This window comes from Zophobas morio, unplaced genomic scaffold, assembly GCF_036711695.1.
Source record: "Zophobas morio isolate AGI-343-1 ecotype UQ-CSIRO unplaced genomic scaffold, CSIRO_AGI_Zmor_V1 ptg000054l, whole genome shotgun sequence".
Lineage (NCBI taxonomy): Eukaryota > Metazoa > Arthropoda > Insecta > Coleoptera > Tenebrionidae > Zophobas > Zophobas morio.
Window position 1 is genome coordinate 3105745 of NW_026972159.1, and position 22287 is coordinate 3128031.

The window sequence follows — 22287 nt, forward strand, 5'->3', positions numbered from 1 at the left end:
CTACATGATATTCCTAATATAAGTACAAAATTTGACAACAATTGGCCCAGCACCTTCGGAGATTATCTGTCTAATAAAAATCCGGGACGGCAGACAGATCGACAGACAGACAGACGGACAGATAGACGGACAGACAGACGAAAACGTAAAAGTAAAAAATTATGGTCCACTTTTGTCTAAAAACGTCCTGAACGGTTAATACTAATTTGTTCATGAAATGCGTGTACGATCGATAGGTAAGTGATCCGTTTTCATTTTATTGGTCGACACAGATACGAGGAGTTGCAGTTTCAATAAGCAAAATTTCGCTCTCTAATTCGGTGGTGCTTAAATATCTCCACTCGTCATGTAATGCAAGATAAATCTTCAATATTAAGTCAACAGACTCATTAAAATCCACATTACACCCGAAACAAGATTTTCCACTTTGGCAACCAGAAACCTCGTGTAATTATTCACGCGAAAATCGGTTAGACTTCACTCTTTATAAGCTATTGAAATATTCAGATTATCATTTACTAAAGGCAGAAACCACCGACAGCGACAGGTTGGGTTAAATAATGAAATCAACACACAAATTCGCTTTGTTTTCTTCTCGTTGCATCCGAACCCGCTGATTCGTGTCCCCATTAAAACCGTAAGAATTGAATTATCTATGACAATTGCGTCAAACGTCTTGTTTGGCCGAGAGCTCGATTTAATTATACTGTTTATGTGACAAGGGCAAAACGTCCCATTCAAACGGGAAAGCTTTCAGGAGAACAAGCCAACTGACACAAACTTCCTGTCGTAAGAAATTCAGTTGGTCAGACACGAAGGCTCGGAGGGAACGAGGGGACGGTTTGTCGATGGCTGAAATTTCGTCCGATTTTAATCGTGTGTATAATTCGACGGCTTAATTAAAGACGTAATTGTCGCCGGACGTAACAACTGTTGCTAATAAAAGACATATTTCTAGCAATGCAGCCTGAAGCAATAACGTTTTTATTTGTTTTCGTCGGCCATGTGCCAACGTGAGGGCCGCGAAATGAGGGTGTATCAAGTAAGGCAAAAAAGACACTTAAGCTGCTCGTTTCAGATTAGGGGCTGTTTGGCTTTAGGGAGATTAAAATCACCACGAATCGCGCCGAGATTTAATTAGAAAGTGCTCTATTTTTACAGATTCGACAAGTTTGCGCAAATTTGAATTCTATATTAGAACTCGTGTCGATCGCTAATGTAAAGTAAAAATAACCAAGGACCGCGATTTGACCCTTTCAAAAAAAAACGGAAACTCACCTTTGTGTAGAAGGCCCAAGATGGCGACGACTGCAAAAAACGTGTCCCTCACCGCCTTCATCCTGTAACAATTAAGAAAAAATTTAGTATGCATCCCACCTCTCGCCTCGCCTATGCAAACAGACAAACCGGAACAGCCGTCACGAAAAGCGAGAATCAAGGCCATAAAAGAGGCGATGTGAGCAATATGTAATGCTAACTTTGAAATATGCCCCTATTCGGCTCGTTCTTTTCGCCTCCGCCGCTGTAATTTAGGCAGAGAGAGGGCGAACGAGACAAGAGGACGTGAGTTTAATCTAATTCCGGACAGTTAAGGTGGTTGGGTTATTTATAGCGCATAACGTACACATTAGGACGTGTATTTTAATATGGTGGTTCGCGTGGCGTCTCGCGTCTCCTTCTAGCCCGCGACCTTAGCTCGAGTTTATGTAGACAGACATTACACGTGTTAAAGGGATTTGTGCGATCTGTAACAGAAACATCCCGTCAGGATTGTTTGGGGAGGATGGTTTCGTGCTTTAACTCGGATTCGGTAAGGAACGTGAATTTTGTCTCGGGAGATTTAGGGGGAGAACGATGCGAAAATAAACTACGTCGCACCTAGTTAATATGGCAGGGATTAGCGGAGCGAAAACAAGCATAAGTCGATCGAAAACTTGAGAGGAATCGAAAATGTCAAGGAGGAGAATTGGTGGATGCGCCGGGACGAGTTAACTGATCAGACGAATGTATACAAGACGCTCCGAACTTCCAATACTCAGAATTAGACGACTGGGAAAGCCCATAATCCAAAAAAAAAGATGAGTCGTTTTAAAATTTTCAATTTAATGACAACATTACTACTGTGTTGTTAACTTCCTGTTGGTGGCGGCATTCACGTATTAAGCAGCATCTCAAAAGCATTCATCTAATTTTTCTTACGCATTGTCCTGAAATCTTTTCCTGATAAAATTAATTAATTTGGTTTAGATGAAATCTCGTATTAATTATTTACTGCTCCGCTTTTTCTCCATTTTCGTAATTTCGAAGTTTTTGTTTATTGAGCATCGACGTACATTCGCGGTTGGGAAAAAATTTAAATCAACCGCACACAAGAAGTTTCAAGACGCTGCTACACATAAATGTCGTAGGAATCGTAGGTGACCAATTCCTCCAGGACACCCCGACTTATTTTGTTTCATTGCCAATAGAAGTTATTGGAGGTGCTTGATCTAAGGAACACTGACTATAATTTGTGTCTAAACACTGAGTATTATTTTAAATTTATTGCTCTTAATGTTTCAAAAAGAGATTGTGCTAAGTCCTCTCATCCGAACACTCTTCTTCATTTAATTAAGTAGTAGTGAAACACACCATGCTGACACTACCACCAGACTGATAAAAGCAGCTTCTGTTTTTTTCTTTTATTGTAAATTGTAGCCTAGAGTTTGCCGTTGAGGCAACAAGTACTGGGTCAACCAGACATGTTTTTTACATTTTGATTGAGTCTTCTTAGGCTTTACAATCATAGTTTATTTGAAATTTCGATGAGACGTTGTCACGTTATTCCAATTTTCTTTAATTTTTTTAGCAATGGAAGTTTTCAAAAAAAAATGCAATAGTGTTATTTTTAAAATCTGTCTTACAACATTTTGTCGAAAGATAAATAAAGGTACGGGCTTTATCCCTGTATCAACTAAATCAAATTTTAATAAACAGAGTTATATTTAAAAAAAAACTACAAAAAAAAGACAACAAAAAATAGAATTAAGATGCAGTTATCAAATCTAGAGTGTTTCTACTTGAGAAAACTGCACTAGCGATATTTGAAAAGTATAAAAATTAAAACATTCTTATAAACACTCTGTATATGAAAATTTAATCTCATTGATACTACAACAAAGCATGTACCAGTCCTTATTTCCCCACAAAATGTTGTAACACAGATTTCAGAATTAATACTACTATGTTTTTTGAACCCTTCCATTGCTAAAAAACTTCAAGAGAGTTGGAATATCGTGGCAACGTCGCATAGTAATTTTAAAAATAAACTGTGATTGTACTAAAGATTGTGTAAAGTCTAGGACGAAGTCAATTAAAATATGTAAGGATATATAGGGTGTTTCGTTTAAGAAAACCAAGTTGTGTACGCATTAAAGACAGAACACTGTGTATAGTTAAAAATAATATTAGAGTGTAGTGCTCAAAGAACCGTACAACTTTGGTCTTTGAATGTTATGCATTAGGAACCGATTCCATCTAGATTATAGACATTTTCACTTAGCAACAATATTTTTTTAAATATCTACCTATTTCAATAAAGAAGAATGTTCGGATGAGAAGACGTAGCACAATTAAACAGGTTAAACGATTTTATGACTTTCGACCTTAAATGTGTTAGCATTTGACAAGATAAGACGCATTTCGTCATTTTCGACCATTTTTCAAATATTTTCAAAAATTAGTTGAAGACATTGCATTTTCTGTAGACTTTTATTCATTAGAATGAGAAGAGGGTGAGTAGTACTTGCTAAAATAAGACTGATTTTGGAAAATTACATACCTTCCAAGAAAACAGAGGGCGGGTGGGCGGGGGTAGTACTTACTAAGATAAGACTGAAGTTGGCAAATGAGATACCCTCTAACAAAATAGAGGGTGGGTGGGCGGGGCTAGCATTTGACAAGATAAGACTGATTTTGGCACTTTAGACATTTGTAATATGTAATATTGGCGTCTTGTCTCCGAACTAAATTCTCAGATTCTGTTGTACATTCTGTTTTACCATAACAGCTATGCTACTTCTTGTTACAGAAAACCTTATGGATTAGTAACCGATTCTATCTAGATTATAGAAACAATATTCTTTTAAATATCTACCTATTTTAATAGAGTAGAGTGTTCTGACGAGAAGACGTAGCACAATTAAACAGGTTACACTATTTTATGACTTTCGACCGTAAATGTGCCAGTGTTTGATACGATAAAATGCCTTTCGTGATTTTTTACCATTTTTCAACTATTTTCGAAAATTAGTTGAAGACATTTTCTTGTAGATTTCGATATCCAGAAGTCTTTTTCGATTTCGTTTCTTCGGAAATTCCTATCGTTTTTCCAAAATGGGTAATAGAAATACAGCAATTTTTACAGTTTCGTCAAAATAGCTGGGTAGAAAAATTTTGCAGATAAAAAAAATTATTATAAATTTTTCTTTCACGAAGTTCAGTTGTTTTAAGAATGTACTTTGTAGTTTTTATATGTTTAAAATTTGTTTATTTGGGATAATAGAGAACTCAGTACGAATCAGATTAGGTCGCTTTTTTACTTTTTTTACATCCTAGATTCTATTAGCTTCCACTCCTACTCGACAGAAGAACATAAATAGCCCCGCCCGCCCACCCTGTCTCCTTTTCAGTGATTGATTTTAACCCATCTGAATGAAATGAATGATATTATACTGAACAGAAACAAAATTATTCGTTAGAATGAGAAGAGGGTGGGTGGTGGGGCTAGTGCTTATTAAGATAAGACTGATTTTGGAAAATGACATACCTTCCAAGAAAACAGAGGGCGGGTGGGCGGGGGTAGTACTTGCTAAGGTAAGAGTGAAGTTGGCAAATGAGATACCCTCTAACAAAATAGAGGGTGGGTGGGCGGGGGTAGTATCTCCTAAGATATCACTTATGAGATTTTAGTTTTGGCATTTTTTAATATTTCATTTTTTTTTGATTTCTCAAGTTTTCGATTTTGTATTCATTTTTTCGGTTTTTTGATGTTTCGATTTCTCGATTTTTCAAGTTTTTGTTTGTTCAATTCTTCGATTTTTAAAATGTTTGGTTTTTCGATTTCTCGATTTTTCAATTTTTCGATTTAGATTTTACCGATATTTTGAGATTTTTCAATTATTCGATATTTTAATTTTTCTTCGATTGTTGAAACTTTGGCATTTTTTAATATTTCATTTTTTCGATATTTCAGTTTTGCGAGTTTTCATTTTTTTTCTTCAATTTTTCGGTTTTTCAATTTCTCGATTTTCAATCTTTTGCCATTTTTTCATTTTTAGATTCCTCAGTTTTTCGACGTTCAATTTTTCGATTTTTAAATTTAATTTTTCAATTTTTGAACGTTTCTAAATTTTCGACTTCTCGATTTCTCAATTTTTCAATTTTTCAGTTTTGTGATTTTTCTGTTGTTTTATTCTTTAATTTTTCCATTTTGTAATTTCTCGATTTTCGTCTTATATTAGCAGGTACTAGCACCGCCCACCCACCCTCTCTTTTCTTAGAGGGTATGTCATTGCCCAAATCAGTTTTATCTTAGCAAGTACTGATGGCTAACTTTTACAAAAAATGATCAAAATTTGGAAACCTTAGACAGTATGTTCAAAATTGCTGCCTTCTGCACTTTCGACATTTGTAATATGTAATATTGGTGTCTTGTCTTCAAACTAAATTCTCAGATTCTGTTGCACATTCTGTTTTACCATAACAGCTATGCCACTTCTTGTTAAAGAAAACCTTATGCATTAGTAACCGATTCTATCTAGATTATAGAAACAATATACTTTTAAATATCTACCTATTTTAATAGAGAAGAGTGTTCAGATGAGAAGACACAGCACAATTAAACAGGTTACACTATTTTAGGACTTTCGACCGTAATTGTGCTAGTATTTGATACGATAAGATGCCTTTCGTCATTTTTGAGCATTTCTCAACTAATTTCGAAAATTAATTGAAGACATTTTCTTGTAGATTTCGATATCCAGAAGTCATTTTCGATTTCGTTTCTTCGGAAATTGCTACCGTTTTTCCAAAATGGCTAATAGAAATACAGCAATTTTTACAGTTTCGTCAAAATAGCTGAGTAGAAAAATGTTGCAGATAAAAAAAACTATTATAAATTTTTCTTTCACGAAGTTCAATCGTTTTAAGAATGTACTTTGTAGTTTTTATATCTTTAAAATTTGTTTATTTGGGACAATAGAGAACTCAGTACGAATCAGATTAGGTCGCTTTTTTACTTTTTTACATCCTAGGTTCTATTAGTTTCCACTCCCACTCGACAGAAGAACATAATTAGCCCCGCCCACCCACCCTGTCTCCTTTTCAGTGATTGATTTTATCCGATCTGAATGAAATGAATGATTTTATACTGAACAGAAACAAAATTATTCGTTAGAATGAGAAGAGGGTGGGTGGGTGGGCCTAGTACTTATTAAGATTAGACTGATTTTGGAAAAAGACATACCTTCGAAGAAAACATAGGGCGGGTGGGCGGGGGTAGTACTTACTAAGATAAGACTGAAGTTGGCAAATGACATACTCTCTAACAAAATAGAGGGTGGGTGGGCGGGGCTAGTATTTGACAAGATGAGACTGGTTTTGGCACTTTTGACATTTGTACTATATAATATTGGCGTTTTGCATCCAAATTAAATTCTCAGATTCTGTTGTACATTCTGTTTTAGCATAATAGCTATGCCACTTCTTGTTAAAGAAAACCTTGTGCATTAGTAACCGATTCTATCTAGATTAAAGAAACAATATACTTTTAAATATCTACCTATTTTAATAGAGAAAAGTGTTCTGATGAGAAGACGTAGCACAATTAAACAGGTTAAACTATTTTATGACTTTCGATCTTAATTGTGCTAGTATATATTTAATCAGACAAGATGCCATTTTTGACCATTTTTCAACTATTTTCGAAAATTAGTTGAAGACACTTTCTTATAGATTTGCATATCCAGAAGTCATTTTCGACTTCAATTCTTCGGAAATTCCTACCATTTTTCCAAAATCACTAATTGAAATACAGCATTACAGTTTTGTCAAAATAGCTCGGTACAAATAATTTTGCAGCTAAAACAATTATTATTAATTTTTTTTCAGAAAGTTCAATTGTTTTAAGAATGTACTTTGTAGTTTTTATATTTTTAAAATTTTTATTTGGGACAATAGAGAAGTTGTCACGTTACGCCAAGTCAGGTCAGGCCGCTTTTTTCCCTTTTATACTGAACAGAAATAAAATTATTCGTTAGAATGAGAAGAGGGTGGGTGGGTGGGGCTAGTACTTGTTAAGATAAGACTGATTTTGGAAAATGACATACCTTCCAAGAAAACAGAGGGCGGGCGGGCGGGGGTAGTACTTGCTAAGATAAGACTGAAGTTGGCAAATGACATACTCTCTAACAAAATAGAGGGTGGGTGGGCGGGGCTAGTATGTGACAAGATGAGACTGGTTTTGGCACTTTAGACATTTGTAATATGTAATATTGGCGTCTTGTATCCGAACTTAATTCTCAGATTCTGTTGTAGATTCTGTTTTAGCATAACAGCTATGCCACTTCTTGTTAAAGAAAACCTTGTGCATTAGTAACCGATTCTATCTAATAATAATAATAATAATAATACATATATTTACGGAATTATATCCTTGTACAAGTCAAAAGAGATGAACATACATACATACATACATTATATATACATTGTACACTTTAGTGAAAACACTACTTCGTCAAAAACAATAAACAAAAAACAAATAAATTACAAATAATTTACCAGCTCAGGATGGACTTCACAGTTGCTTTAAAACATTTAGGTGGTACATTAAAAAGATCTAGACAGGGATACTCATTTAATAGTTTGCATAATCTACTAATAGAAAAATGAACCCCATAATTTGTTCGATGATTTGAGACATAGAATAAGTCCTTATGTCTTACCGAATAGCTTGGCACGTTTAGATAAAATTGTTCCAATATACTGGGGCAGTCAATATGATTGTTTAATAGATTAAAGGCAAAGCATATATCAAGATATTTGTGTCGTGTTTCTATCGCAGGTAAACCAAAATATTCTAAAAGTTTTCCGTAATCGCTGTTGTTGTAATCTATGTTAGATTTGTACGCTAGGGTTTTTATTATTTTCATTTGCAAGCGTTCTAATCGCTTTTTAGCGGTCTTATAATTAGGTGTCCATATGACTGACCCATAATCAAGCAACGATCGTATGAAACTGACATATAATATAATGATTGGTCGCGTATCAGAGAACTCTTTAGTAATTCTGGTTATGAAACCTAGACGCTTATTACATTTATTGACAACATCATCCACATGCTGTGAGTAACTTAGAGACCTGTCAAAATGTACACCTAAATCACAGAAAACATCGACATGCTCCAATTTATTACCTTCAATGATATAGTCAAACAGCATGCGCATTTTTTTGCGTGAAAACCTTAAGATTTTACATTTGCTTATGTTAATTTCTAAACCGTTTATTTTACACCAGGCAACAAATCCATCCAGCTCTTTCTGTAGTAAGGCGCAGTCAGTATCTCTCCTGATAACGCGAAACAGTTTTAGATCGTCCGCGTATAACAGAAATCCCGTCTTATCTATAAACTCTTTAAGATCATTTATATATATATTGAAAAGTAAAGGTCCCAAATGAGACCCTTGTGGGACGCCTGAGGTTACTTTAATATTTTGTGAAAAAAATCCCTTTACCTTAACAATTTGTTCTCGTTCTAATAAGTATGAGCCTATCCATGATAAGAGAGGATCCCTGATACCAGCTGCGTGCAGTTTAGATACTAGTATATTGATATTGACTCTGTCAAACGCTTTGGTTAGGTCTGTGTAGATAGTGTCTACTTCGTTACCATCTTCTAACGCAGTACTTACGAAGTTAACAAATTTGTATAAGTTGGAGCTAGTAGATTTACCCTTACAGAAGCCATGCTGTTCCTCCATTATAAAATTTTTTGTAATTTTCTGCAATTTATCATAAATAATAGCTTCAAATAATTTTGGTATAGCTGAAATAATAGAAACACCCCTGTAATTCTTGACATCTGATTTAGAGTTGCCCTTGTGTATTGGAACTACATAAGACTGTTTCCAGACTTTAGGAAATTGTGATAATTGTATAGATTTATTAAATATCACATAAAGGGGATACGCTAACGATTCTGCACACGCTTTCAAAAAAACTGCGGGGATTTTATCAGGCCCGGCACTGGTCTTATCATTTAAAGTGCGGATTTTATTTACAATATCTTCAACCGTAATAATAAAATTGCTAACATCTAATAAATAACCCTGGGGTTCTCGTACATAGTCAGAAGTAGCAGAGAGATTAGAATAATTTGACTGAAAGAACGTTGCAAATAAGTTAGCAATGTCCTGACCTTCTGTTGCTTGAACGTCCTCGAGATGAAGTAAAGAAGGCATAGTATGTTTATCATTCTTGGTTTCGTTTACAAAGTGCCAGAAACTTTTACTATCATTTACCACATCATTTTCAACTTTTTTAATGTAAAGCTCTCTGTCGTTTAGAACCGATTTTTTACATGCTTTGCGTAAATTTACAAAAATATTATAATCGGACTGTAGGTTGGAAATTTTAAATTTCTTGTGGGCAAATTTCTTTTGTTTGATTAAACATTTTGATTGATCACTAATCCATTTGGGCCAACTAATTTTATGTGGACGTTTACTTGCAACGTAACAGTCAATAAGTCTATAAAGAAAATCGTAGAACAACTCAACAGTTTGATTGATACAACTCTGTTCATTCAACATGGACCAATTAAAGCTAAACAAATTGTCGATAATTCTATCGTACTGGGCATTCCTAAAATCTAAACAAATATTCAATGGATCATTTAGAGTGTCATCACCTAGAATATCAAAGTGAATGGATAAGGCCGGATGGAACACATCCGGATTGATCAAGGGCTCACATTGTTGAACGAGTGTGGTGGACCAGTTTGAAAAAACCAAGTCCAAAACTGTACCTTTATCATTCTTGGATGAAGGATGTTATCACTAACATTTCCAAAGAGGAGTTCCCATTAGTTCGTGAAGATTTACATCATCCCTGCTTAAGTATAAATATTACAGTTAAACTAGTTGAAAGCTCATATTTTCGGAATAACCCAAATTCGTTCTATTTTAATTTTAAGAAAGCTGATTTAGTTGGCCTCTATTCATCGATATCGACGTTTGAGTGGTCTAAAATAGAAGAAATTAAACATGTTGATACAGCTTGCAACTATTTTTATGATGTATTGTTTGATTTGTTCTCACAGTTTGTACCATTAAGTAGTGGCCATTCAAAACGACATAACTATCCTATATGGTTCACTAAATCTATAATCGATGCAATCAAACAAAGGCGATATCATTGGAATAAGTACAAGAAAACTGGTATAATTAATCACTTAGACAAACACAAAGAACTGAGGCGTAAAATTAAGTATGATATACGTAATGCATATTCTTCGTTTTTAAAAAATGCTGAACATTCCATTAAAGATAATCCAAAAAATTTTTGGACGTTTGTTAATAATAAGAAAAATCAAAGTAGGATCCCTGGAAATATGATTTCTGATGGTAACACATTCACATCGTCGCAAGACATCGTTGACGCCTTTGGTCACCTATTTGCTGGGGTATTTAGTTCTAGTGATAATCATATATGTGATCAGTATTGTGATAATATTCGTTGTGAATTCTGTGATAAAAAGTGCTGCCCATCTTTACAATTGAAATCTAGCTGTGAATCTTCTTCTGTTCTACATCCTTTTAAAATAAATGAGTCTGACGTTGTTAAGGCCGTTAAAAGAATTAAGTCTAATAACATTGCAGGTCCTGACCGGGTTCCTGCATTTATTGTATCTGACTGTATTAGTTGTTTCGTAGTACCTCTTCTTCATATTTTTAATTTAATCATAAAAACATCTGTATATCCCAGTAGCTGGTTAATATCCAGAGTCTGTCCAGTTTTCAAAAATGGTGATAAGTTTGATATTAATAATTACAGACCTATAGCTATATTATCAAATTTTGCTAAATTGTTTGAAAGTATCTTGTCCAATGTCATATATGCACATGTAGTTAATCTTATTTCGAATGATCAACACGGCTTTATTAAGGGTAAATCAACATCAACTAATTTATTTGAATTTACTCAGTTGGTATCTCAAGCACTGGATAATAGGTTACAAGTTGATGTGATTTACACCGATTTAACTAAAGCTTTTGATAAGGTCCACCATTGTATTCTACTGAAAAAACTGCAGAGATTTGGTTTTTGTGCCAGCTTAGTTTCATTGTTAAAAGCCATGGTTATGAACAGATTCCAGTACGTGGAATATAATGGTTACAAATCGCGTGAATTTAGTTGTAATAGTGGAGTAGCGCAAGGGTCAAATCTAGGACCGCTTTTATTCATTATATTTTTTAACGACATTTCTGAATACATCAACTCCAAATTTTTTGTATACGCTGATGACTTGAAGCTCATTAAGTTTATAAACTCATCGTCTGACTGTTATGATTTGCAAGACAGCATTGACTCCTTTGTTAAATATTGCTCAATAAACTGTCTTGTCATTAATAAATCAAAATGTAAGATTATGTCGATAACCAGGAAAACAAACCTAATTAATTACAATTACAATATAAATGGTAATGTTTTGGAACGTTGTAATCAATTTAGGGATCTAGGTGTTATCATTGATACAAAATTATCATTTGTGCCGCACATTGAATATATTACAAATAGTGCTTTAAAATTGTTAGGTTTTATAATACGTAACAGTTCAGATTTTCGTAATATATTCTCCATAAGGTTATTGTTTAATAGCTTAGTTAGGACCAAACTTGAATATTGCAGTAGTATATGGAGTCCTGCACAACAAATGTATGTTACACTACTTGAAAACGTCTTACGCAAATATTGCAAATTTTTATTTTTTAAAATGTTCGGACAATATCCAGTTCTACATTGTAATCAAAATGTGCTTCTTAATTTAGTTAATGAAAGGTCTTTGGTGAGTAGAAGAAATGTGGCTAGTTTAGCGTTCATTCAAAAAATAGTTAACGGATCAATTAAGAGTGAATATTTACTTAATCAAATAAAAATAGTCGTCCCTAGGGCTGTAAGCAGATCGCCACTTACCTTCTTCTATAACATCCCAAACACTTTTCACCATTACAACTCGCCAATGTTAAATTCTTTCAAATTATGGAATTGTATTCAAAATAAAATTGACATTTTTCATGATGATTTGAGCAAACGTAAGGTTAAGGATCAATTACTTGACTACTATATGCAATGTTAATAGTATATTTTGTTTAGTTGTTATGAGGTTGGAAATTATGTTTATATTGTTATTATTATTATTATTATTAGTTTTAATTATTTTTTCTATTCATTTTTTTTTTTTTTGCCATTAGTTATCAATGTATGATTCTATCTCTATATGGACCTTGTGTCTGTTGGGAAAATAAAACCTATTATTATTATTATTATTATTATTATTCTTAATGTTATTAAGTTGTGAAAGACCGCAATATGAAAATCCGTCGCAGACACTCTGCTCCACGTCTTTACTAACTCCAAGCGGCACAAAGCCATCACCATCAGGAGCGACACACCATTCTAGACCTGGTAGATTGTAATCACCCACAACACAAAATATGTCCTCGTTGTAATCGGACGTCAAATGTTCGACAAATGAAGCGTGTTCTTCATACACTGCTGTGTTCGAGTCCGGTGGTATGTAGACAGCTCCTAACAGCATTTTATTTGACCCATTTATGTAAATTACTACCCATATTTCTTCACGAGTTGAGTACAAGTCGTAGTCAATAACTTCTGACTGAAAGGTGTTCAAAACTGCAATCAGAACTCCTCCTCCTCTGCTCTTGCTACTGGTTGATGTAGACCGGTCCTTACGGTAGACTGTGTATCTCTTATCTATCAATATTGTGTTACTAAAAGTGTCATTAAGCCAAGTCTCAGTTAACACAATAACAGGGTATGCTTCAGTTAAAACAGACGTAAAAAAATCTACAGATTTGGTCCTCAAACCTCTTACGTTTTGGTAGTAAATCATAAGGGACTTTAGGTTTGCGCTATTCCTATATCCTGAGGTTGAAAATTTACATCTTTCTCAGAAGTATGTGAACTTGAAGGTTGTCTTTTGGAAAAGGGCCTGACTGCTATCCCATTCGGCCAAAATTCTGGATCCAGAATAATATCCCTAAATTCGTAATCCGTTGTAACTTTAAATGAGCTGTATGCTTCTGGACGCCTTGACTGGAGCTTTTCCAACTTCACTCTAACTTCTTTGTTAGCCTTGGTCTTAAGGTTGGTCTGGATGTATGTAGAAATTTTTTCTACAGGTACGGAGGGATCCACTCTAGTCAGATGCAAGTTATAATATCTAGGTTTCTGAGACGCCACCATAAACCAATCCGATTCGGTTTTATTCTCATTTTTGGAAGTGCCAATTATCAAATTAGATTTTCGATGATGCCTTTTGTCAGGATTAGTATTGTGGTTTCTGGGTTTTGGACCACTTGCGGCGCCATTCAAAGAATTTTCTGTGACCTAGATTAAAGAAACAATATACTTTTAAATATCTACCTATTTTAATAGAGAAAAGTGTTCAGATGAGAAGACGTAGCACAATTAAACAGGTTACACTATTTTATGACTTTCGACCGTAATTGTGCTAGTATTTGATACGATAAGATGCTTTTCGTCATTTTTGACCATTTTTCAACTATTTTCGAAAATTAGTTGAAGACATTTTCTTGTAGATTTCGATATCCAGAACTCATTTTCGATTTCGTTTCTTCGGAAATTCCTATCGTTTTTCCAAAATAGGTAATAGAAATCCGGCAATTTTTACAGTTTCGTCAAAATAGCTCGGTACAAAAATTTTGTAGATAAAAAAATTATTATAAATTTTTGTTTCACAAAGTTCAATTGTTTTAAGAATGTACTTTGTAGTTTTTATATGTTTAAAATTTGTTTATTTGGGGCAATAGAGAACTCAGTACGAATCAGATTAGGTCGCTTTTTTACTTTTTTACATCCTAGATTCTATTAGTTTCCACTCCCACTCGACAGAAGAACATAATTAGCCCCGCCCACCCATGAATGAATGAAATGAATGATATTATACTGAACAGAAATAAAAGTATTCGTTAGAATGAGAAGAAGGTGGGTGGATGGGGCTAGTACGTATTAAGATAAGACTGATTTTGGCACTTTTGACATTTTCCACTATTTTTCAACTATTTCCACGAATATGTTGTACTACTACTTAGTTAAAAGAGAGTGTTCGAATGAGAAGACGATCACAATCAAGCTCAAACGTCATAAGTTTGCTTTTCAGGACAAAATTTTCTTGCTTTCATTGTGCAGGGTGTACTTTGTAGTTTTCTTTAAGGACTATATTCTAGTATTTAATTACATCGATGCTGCAGTGTACTAGAATCCATTTCAGAGATAACGATTTATGCCCCATTTTATGGACACCAGTTTATATGTTGCCAACACTGTTTCATTAAACAACCATGAAGTTTGTGTATTACCATAATTTCACTATTTGTCGTAACAGTTTAGTGGGAAAATGATGACACATGCGGCATACATGACATCAGAGATTTATGAGTCATTGTAATATATATTATTGTAAATTTGTTGACATTTTTGAAGTATAATTCTCTTACTAATAATAACAACAAGCGTCGAATTGATTTATTCTCAAGGTGCGATTAAACTTGGTTTTTATCACATGTGAGATGTCAATTTTGCGAATGCGATTGCCTGGGGAACAAAACTAATTCTGAAATTATAGATAACTGTAGAAACTTTTGTATTATCCGGAAACCCAAACATTACCACAGGCAATTAACGGAAAATCATTAATAAACAATGTAAAAAGTACCGGTTTTAAGAGAACCCTGGGGTATACCTGACTAGGATATACAAACATAAATCCATTACAGTATACATACTAATTAAGGTATGATGAAAGATAAGATCTAATTAATTTCGGGAATCCATGTGAAAAACTGTATTAGTTTTCTTTTCGTAGAACAATATCATTACCACCGTTATAAAAATCTTTATAAAGTCAACGTAAATTACATCCACTTGGCCTCCTTTATCACTTAGATACATCGGCTTTAAACACATCGTATCCCGGATTAATACACATACCTTCATTTTTGTCTGATTCCCTAATTGAATTAAAATATTACTTATTAAAATGTTTGTCATTTAATACTAAAGTGTTAATGGAAAGTTAGAAGTTGTTCACGAGAAGGTCTGAATGCCCTCTGACAATATTTACGCATCCGTGGATTATTTAAGGATGTGTCAGGATTTAGGATGAAATTTGCTCATACATTTTGAAGACAAACTTTACAGGATTTCCTATTTCCTGGATAGTTCTTATACTGACTTTAATATGATAACGCGGCACACATGAAATCGGTCGTAATTAACCATGGCTATAATTACAACAACCCCCATGTGGAAAACGACCAGTGTTATGCAACGTTAATGGCCTTGCTCGTTACTGTTGTTATAATTAATAAAACCTTTTAGCTTTAGAATCAGGGAATTTCGTCTCGTTTGTGTGGAATAAGATAACTAACTGGCTGTCAGTCAGATAAATCTTTACTGAATTTTTTACTTTGTTTTTTCTCAGTTATAAAAAATATTTAATTTTTAATGGTCCGTAGGTATCAAGAATGTAAAAACGTGCACGGAAAAAATATGTCTCGTTTGTTCTTAAAAGAAATTTTCTTAACAAAAAAAAATTAAATAATGCTGAATTTAGTCTGAAAGCTTTTAAAATCAGATTGCCGGTAAAAATACGAAAAATTTTGTTAGGTTTTTGGATAACTGGAATCCACTACAAGACTGGAATTAAGTGAATCGGCTGTTGGAAGCAATGTTCACTAACATTAGGGGAATATTGTATTTTTCTTTTTGTAGTACAAGTTTCCGTGGTGTAATAAAAAGAACATAAAGAATGAGGTTTGTCCAGACGTTTTGTTGAAACTAAATCATTCCACGTTCAGGAACGTTACGTATTCCATCATGTCCAGTTGCTCCCAACTTTGTTTACATAACAACGTCAACAAACACTGCAGGTTCATCAAGTAGTAGTGAATTTTTAACAGGAGAGGAAAACGGGTTATGTTGGAGGACTAGGAAGATATAAGGTTTTGATCGAATCAAGCTAAAATACCGAAATATTTTAAAATGTGATTTTATAATTTAAAAATTGCAATTCCATATTGGTATTGATGTGCAACAAACAAAAGTAAATAAAATCGGATAGAGTTCCCTTCAATAAATATTTTTTGCATACAATATAATAATGAGACCAATGATAACACAAACATATGATTCAAACAAATATTAAACGAATTTAGTTTCAATATTAGTATTGTTATTAGTCCATATATCTACATAAATAAAATTTCAATACAAGTTTTTCCTATAGAAACTCAGCAAATTTTTTAATTACCTTTCAACAGTTTTACCGATACGTGCACAGTTATTTATGAAAACACTAAAACGAATAAAATGAAAAACATATTTTCCATACATCTTGTTCGTCACCCAAACTTCTAACAATTCGGATCACATTTCGCGCATCTGCCACTCGCTACATTATAATTTTGAAGGATGGGGCTATTTTCAATTTTGTGTGTATTTTATAATATAGACATTCTCGTAAGTATCAAGATGCATATAAAACGAGCATTAGAAAACAGCTGACGCACATCTTCGGGAGTGTATTCTTGTGGGGTAATGCCGCCTCACTTTGTAGAGCTCCGCAACGTATTTATCATACAAGAAGTTTGAGTCGAGTTTTAACTGCAAGAATATGCTTTTCGGAACCTTAAGTTAACAATGAAGCCCGACTAGACAAAATCTTTTTGTTTACTTAATCTCCTCAGGAAGATGCGGATTTAGATTCGTAGTGTTGGAGTTTTTTGGTGCTCGGAATGCATGTTTAGTTAATGGTGCGGGATTAAAGACAAAGATCCCCGTCGCAAACGAGATTTATTCAGTTAATTAAGTTAAGAGTATTTTTTGTGCGACTGATTCGTCATATTTATGCTGAATAAAATATCAATTTAAGGAACGGAATCTGGCTGCGATGTTGAGATATGATGGAATGCTGTTAATAAAATGTAGAAATATTTCCATTTGTTGTTGAAAAGTTGCGGAATGAGGTACTTTCGTGACGAATACAATTTCGTTGCTAGTTTGTTAGAAATGTTGGAACGTAGTTGTTGTAGCCGGGAATGCGGTCTTTTGACTTTATTATGATACGTGTGGTAATTTTTATTATTCTTCCAACATTTTTTTAGGATTTGTACTCTCTGAGTGTAGACTTGACATCTCCATGTTTTCTCGATGTTTCATGACCACTAGAGTACGAATAAAGCGATCTCCCATTTCTATCTGTCGGTCTGTTTGTCGTCTGTGTCAATTTTTATTAGACCGGTAATCAACGGAATTATTGGACTGATTGTTGTCAAAAATTGAATTTATATTAGAAATATCATGTAGATGGTAAAAGGGTAACTAAGATTTATCTCATCATCCCCAGCAATAAGAGAATGACATAATCACTAAATTTTACAATAGTAGTTATTTTTTATATTTTATAAAATAATGCACTCCTTCATCTGTGGTTTTTGTTGAATTTTTAATTTTTTTTGGACAAAAAATTCAGAATTGTGTAACAATTTTTTGATTTTTCGGCTTTTCGATTTTTAAACGTTTCAATATCTCAGTTATTTATTTGATTCCTCAATTTTCCGATTTTTCAGTTTCTCGATTTTCAATTTTTGGATTACTTAATTTTTCAATATTTCAATTGTGGGATTTTCCATTCATTAATTTCTCGATTTTTTAAATTTTCGACTTTTCAATTTACCGATATTTCTGATTTTTCAATTTTTGGCGTTTCTAAATTTTTGGAGTTTTCAATTACTCGATGTTTTGACTTTTCGATGTCTCGACGTCTCGATTTCTCGATTTTTCAGGTTTTCGATTTATCAATTTTTCGAGTTTTTGAGGTTCCGATTCCTGGACTTCTCAATTTTTCTGTTCTTTAATTTTTAACATTTTAATTTTTTGACTTTTGGATTTCTGGATTTTTTGATTTTTCAGCTCTTCCATTTTTCTGTTTCTGAATTTTTCGGATTTTTAAATTTTAGATTTTTGAATTTTGTTTCAATTTCTCCATCTTTCGATTTTTCGCCTTCTCGGATTTAGATTTTTCGATTTTTCTAATTTTAAATTTTCCAATTTTTCAGTTTTTCGACTTCTTGATCTTTCAATGTATCGATTTCTCAGTATCTCAATTTTTCAATTTTTGGATTTTCTGATTTCTCGGTTTTTCGATTTTTGGTCTTTTCGAATTTTCGACTTTTTAATTTATCGATTTTTCAGTTTTTCAAAATTTCAATTTAAAAAATTTTTCAATTTCTGGATTTTTAATTTTTTCATATTCTAATTTTTTGATTTAAAAAAAATAAATTTTAGATTTTTCTACTCTTCGATTGCTTGATATTTCAGTTTTTCAATTCTTCAATTGGTTGACATTTTAATTTTGGCTTTTTCAATTTTTCAACTTTTCGATTTTAGGATTTATAGAAATTTCGATGTTTCGATTTTTTTATTGTTCAATTTCCCGATTTTTCGATTTTTTGACTTTCCAAATTTTCGACTTCTCCAATATTCGATGTTTTTTTTTGACTTTTCGAATTTTTGATTTTTCGATTTCTCGATTTTTCAGGTTTCCGAATGACCAATGTTTTGATTTTTTGATGTTTAGATTTTTCAATTTTTCGATTTTTCATTTTTTAACATTAACATTTTTTGATTTTTTTTAAATTTAGACTTCTGGATCTTTGGATTTTTCGACTTTTCAGTCCTTCGATTTTTTTGTTTCTCAATGGTTCGAATTTTTAAATTTTCCAATTTTTCAGTTTTTAATTTTTCGATTTTTCAATTTTATTCTATTTCGCTTTCTCGGTGTTTCAATTTTTCGATTTTTTGGTTTCTCGGTTTTTCGATTGTTCGAATTTTCGTCTTTTCGATTTTTCGACTTTTTAATTTATGATTTCTTAGTTTTTCAACATTTCAATTTTGGAAATTTTGCAATTTCTGGATTTTTTTGATCTTTCGATTGCTCGATTTTTCAATTTCTCAACTTTTCGATTTTTGGATTTATGGAAGTTTCTGTTTCGATTTTTTTATTGTTCAACTTCACGATTGTTCAATTTTTGGAGTTTCTAAATTTTCGACTTTTCCAATCTTCGATTTTTTTTTTGAGTTTTCGAATATTTGATTTTCTCGATTTCTCGATTTTTCAGGTTTTCGAATGATCAAAGTCTCGATTTATTGATGTTTAGATTTTTCTCAATTTTTCGATTTTTTAATTTTTTAGTTCTTCGATTTTTCTGTTTCTTAATTTTTCGAATTTTTAAATTTTATATTTTTGAATTTTGTGATGTTTCGATTTCTCGATCTTTCGATTTTTCGCCTTCTCGGATTTAGGTTTTTTGAATATTTTATTTTTAAATTTTTCAGTTTTTAATTTTTCGATTATTCAATTTTATTCTATTTCGCTTTCTCGGTGTTTCAATTTTTCGATTTTTTGGTTTCTCGGTTTTTCGATTGTTCCAATTTTCGTCTTTTCGATTTTTCGACTTTTTTATTTGTGATTTCTGAGTTTTTCAACACTTCTATTTCGGAAATTTTGCAATTTCTGGATTTTTTTGGTCTTTCGATTGCTCGATTTTTCAATTTCTCAACTTTTTGATTTTTAGATTTATGGTAATTTCTGTTTCGATTTTATTATTGTTGTTCAATTTCCCGATTTTTCAATTTTTGGAGTTTCTAAATTTTCGACTTTTCCAATATTTGTTTTTTTTGAGTTTTCGAATTTTTGATTTTCTCGATTTCTCGATTTTTCAGGTTTTCGAATGATCAATGTTTGGATTTTTTGATGTTTAGATTTCTCTCAATTTTTCGATTTTTAAATTTTTTTACAATAAAATTTTTGATTTTTTTAAAATTTAGACTTCTGGATGTTTGGATTTTTCAGTTCTTCGATTTTTCTGTTTCCCAATTTTTCGAATTTTTTAATTTTATATTTTTGAATTTTGTGATGTTTTGATTTCTCGATCTTTCGATTATTCGCATTCTTGAATTTAGTCGATTATTCAATTTTATTCTATTTCGCTTTCTCGGTGTTTCAATTTTTCGATTTTTTTGGTTTCTCGGTTTTTCCATTGTTCGAATTTTCGTCTTTTCGATTTTTCGACTTTTTAATTTATGATTTCTTGGTTTTTCAACATTTCAATTTTGAAAATTTTGCAATTTCTGAATTTTTTTGATCATGCGATTGCTCGATTTCTCAATTTCCCAACTTTTCGATTTTTGGATTTATGGAAATTTCTGTTTCGATTTTTTGATTGTTCAATTTCCCGATTTTTCAATTTTTGGAGTTTCAAAATTTTCGACTTTTCCAATATTCGATTTTTTTGAGTTTTCCGATTTTTGATTTTCCCGATTTCTCGATTTTTCACGTTTTCGAATGACCAATGTTTCGATTTTTTTCAATTTTTCGATTTTTGAATTTTTTAACATTAAAATTTTTGATTTTTTTTAAATTTACACTTCTGGATTTTTGGATTTTTCGGTTCTTCGATTTTTCTGTTTCTCAATTTTTCGAATTTTTAAATTTTATATTTTTGAATTTTGTGATGTTTCGATTTCTCGATCTTTCGATTTTTCGCCTTCTTGGATTTAGATTTTTTGAATATTTTTATTTTTCAGTTTTTAATTTTTCGATTATTTAATTTTATTCTATTTCGTTTTCCCGGTGTTTCCATTTTATCAATGTTTCGATTTTTTGGATTCTCGGTTTTTCGACTTTTTAATTGATCAATTTCTTACTTTTTAAACATTTAAATTTTGGAAATTTTTCAATTTCTGGATTTTTTTTTTATATTTTAATTTTTCGATTTTTTTTTTTGGATTTTCGATTGCTCGATTTTACAATTTTTCGATTCTTCAATTCGTTGGTATTCGAATTTCTCGACTTTCTAATTTTGGATTCTTCAATTTTTTAACTCTTTTTCGATTTTTGGATTTATGGAAATTGCTCAATTTCCCCATTTTTCAATTTTTGGCATTTCTAAAATTTCGACTTATCCAATACTCGATGTTTCTTTGACTTTTCGACGTTTTGATTTTTAGATTTTTTGATTTTCTCGATTTCTCGACTTTTCGAAGTTTCGATTGCTCGACGCTTTGATTTCTCGTTTTTTTCAGGTTTTCGATTTTTTGATGTTTCGATTTTTGGATTTTAGTTGTTCGATTATTCTGTTTCTCAATTTCTCGATCTTTAGATTTTTCGACTTTTCGGATTTAGATTTATCGATGCTTCGATTTTATGCTATTTCGCTTTCTCGATTTTTCGGTTTTTGGACTTTTCACTTTATCGATCTTTCAATTTTTTGATGTTTCGACTTTTCATTTTTTCGATTTCCCAATTTTTCGAGATTTCAGTTTTGGGTTTTCAGATTTTCAGTTTTTCGATTATTCAATTTTTCGATTTGTAAATTTTTCAACATTTCAATTTCTGAAATTTTTTGATCTTTCGATTGCTCGATTTTTCAATTTTTCAACTTTTCGATTTTTGGATTTATGGAAATTTCGATGTTTCGATTTCTGGATTGTCCAAAATCCCGATTTTTTCCAATATTCGATTTTTTTGGATTTTTTGATTTTTCGATTTTTTGATTTTCTCGACGTCTTGATGTCTCGATTTTTCTCATTTTCGAATGATCATTTTTTCGATTTTTAATGTCTGGATTATTTATTTTTTTAACATTTTAATTTTTTTAATTTTTAAATTTTAGACATTTGTATTTCTGGATTTGTTCAATTTTTTAGTCCTTTGATTTTTCTGTTTCTTTTTTTTCGATTTTTTAAATTTTAAATTTTTGAATTTCCGATCTTTCGATTTTTTGACTTCTCGGATTTAGATTTAGAGATTTTTTAATTTTAAATTTTCCATTTTCGAGTTTCTAATTTTGGATTTTTAAATTCTTCAACTTTTCGATTTTTTGATTGTTCAATTTGCCGATTTTTCGATTTTTCAATTTTTTG

The 22287-nt window shown here is 32.2% G+C and overlaps 1 protein-coding gene across 4 annotated transcripts in view; it reads right to left on the reverse strand.

Annotated features, from left to right (window-relative positions):
- The window catches only part of LOC135142880 (cadherin-87A), a 280747-nt gene that overhangs the window by 72881 nt on the left and 185579 nt on the right, over positions 1 to 22287 (reverse strand). For all 4 annotated transcript variants that reach the window (XM_064074670.1, XM_064074668.1, XM_064074671.1 and 1 more), the window contains one exon: positions 1279 to 1340. In XM_064074670.1, the coding sequence (XP_063930740.1) occupies positions 1279 to 1339 (61 nt within the window). In that variant the 5' untranslated portion in view covers position 1340. The remainder of the gene's footprint in view (positions 1 to 1278; positions 1341 to 22287) is intronic.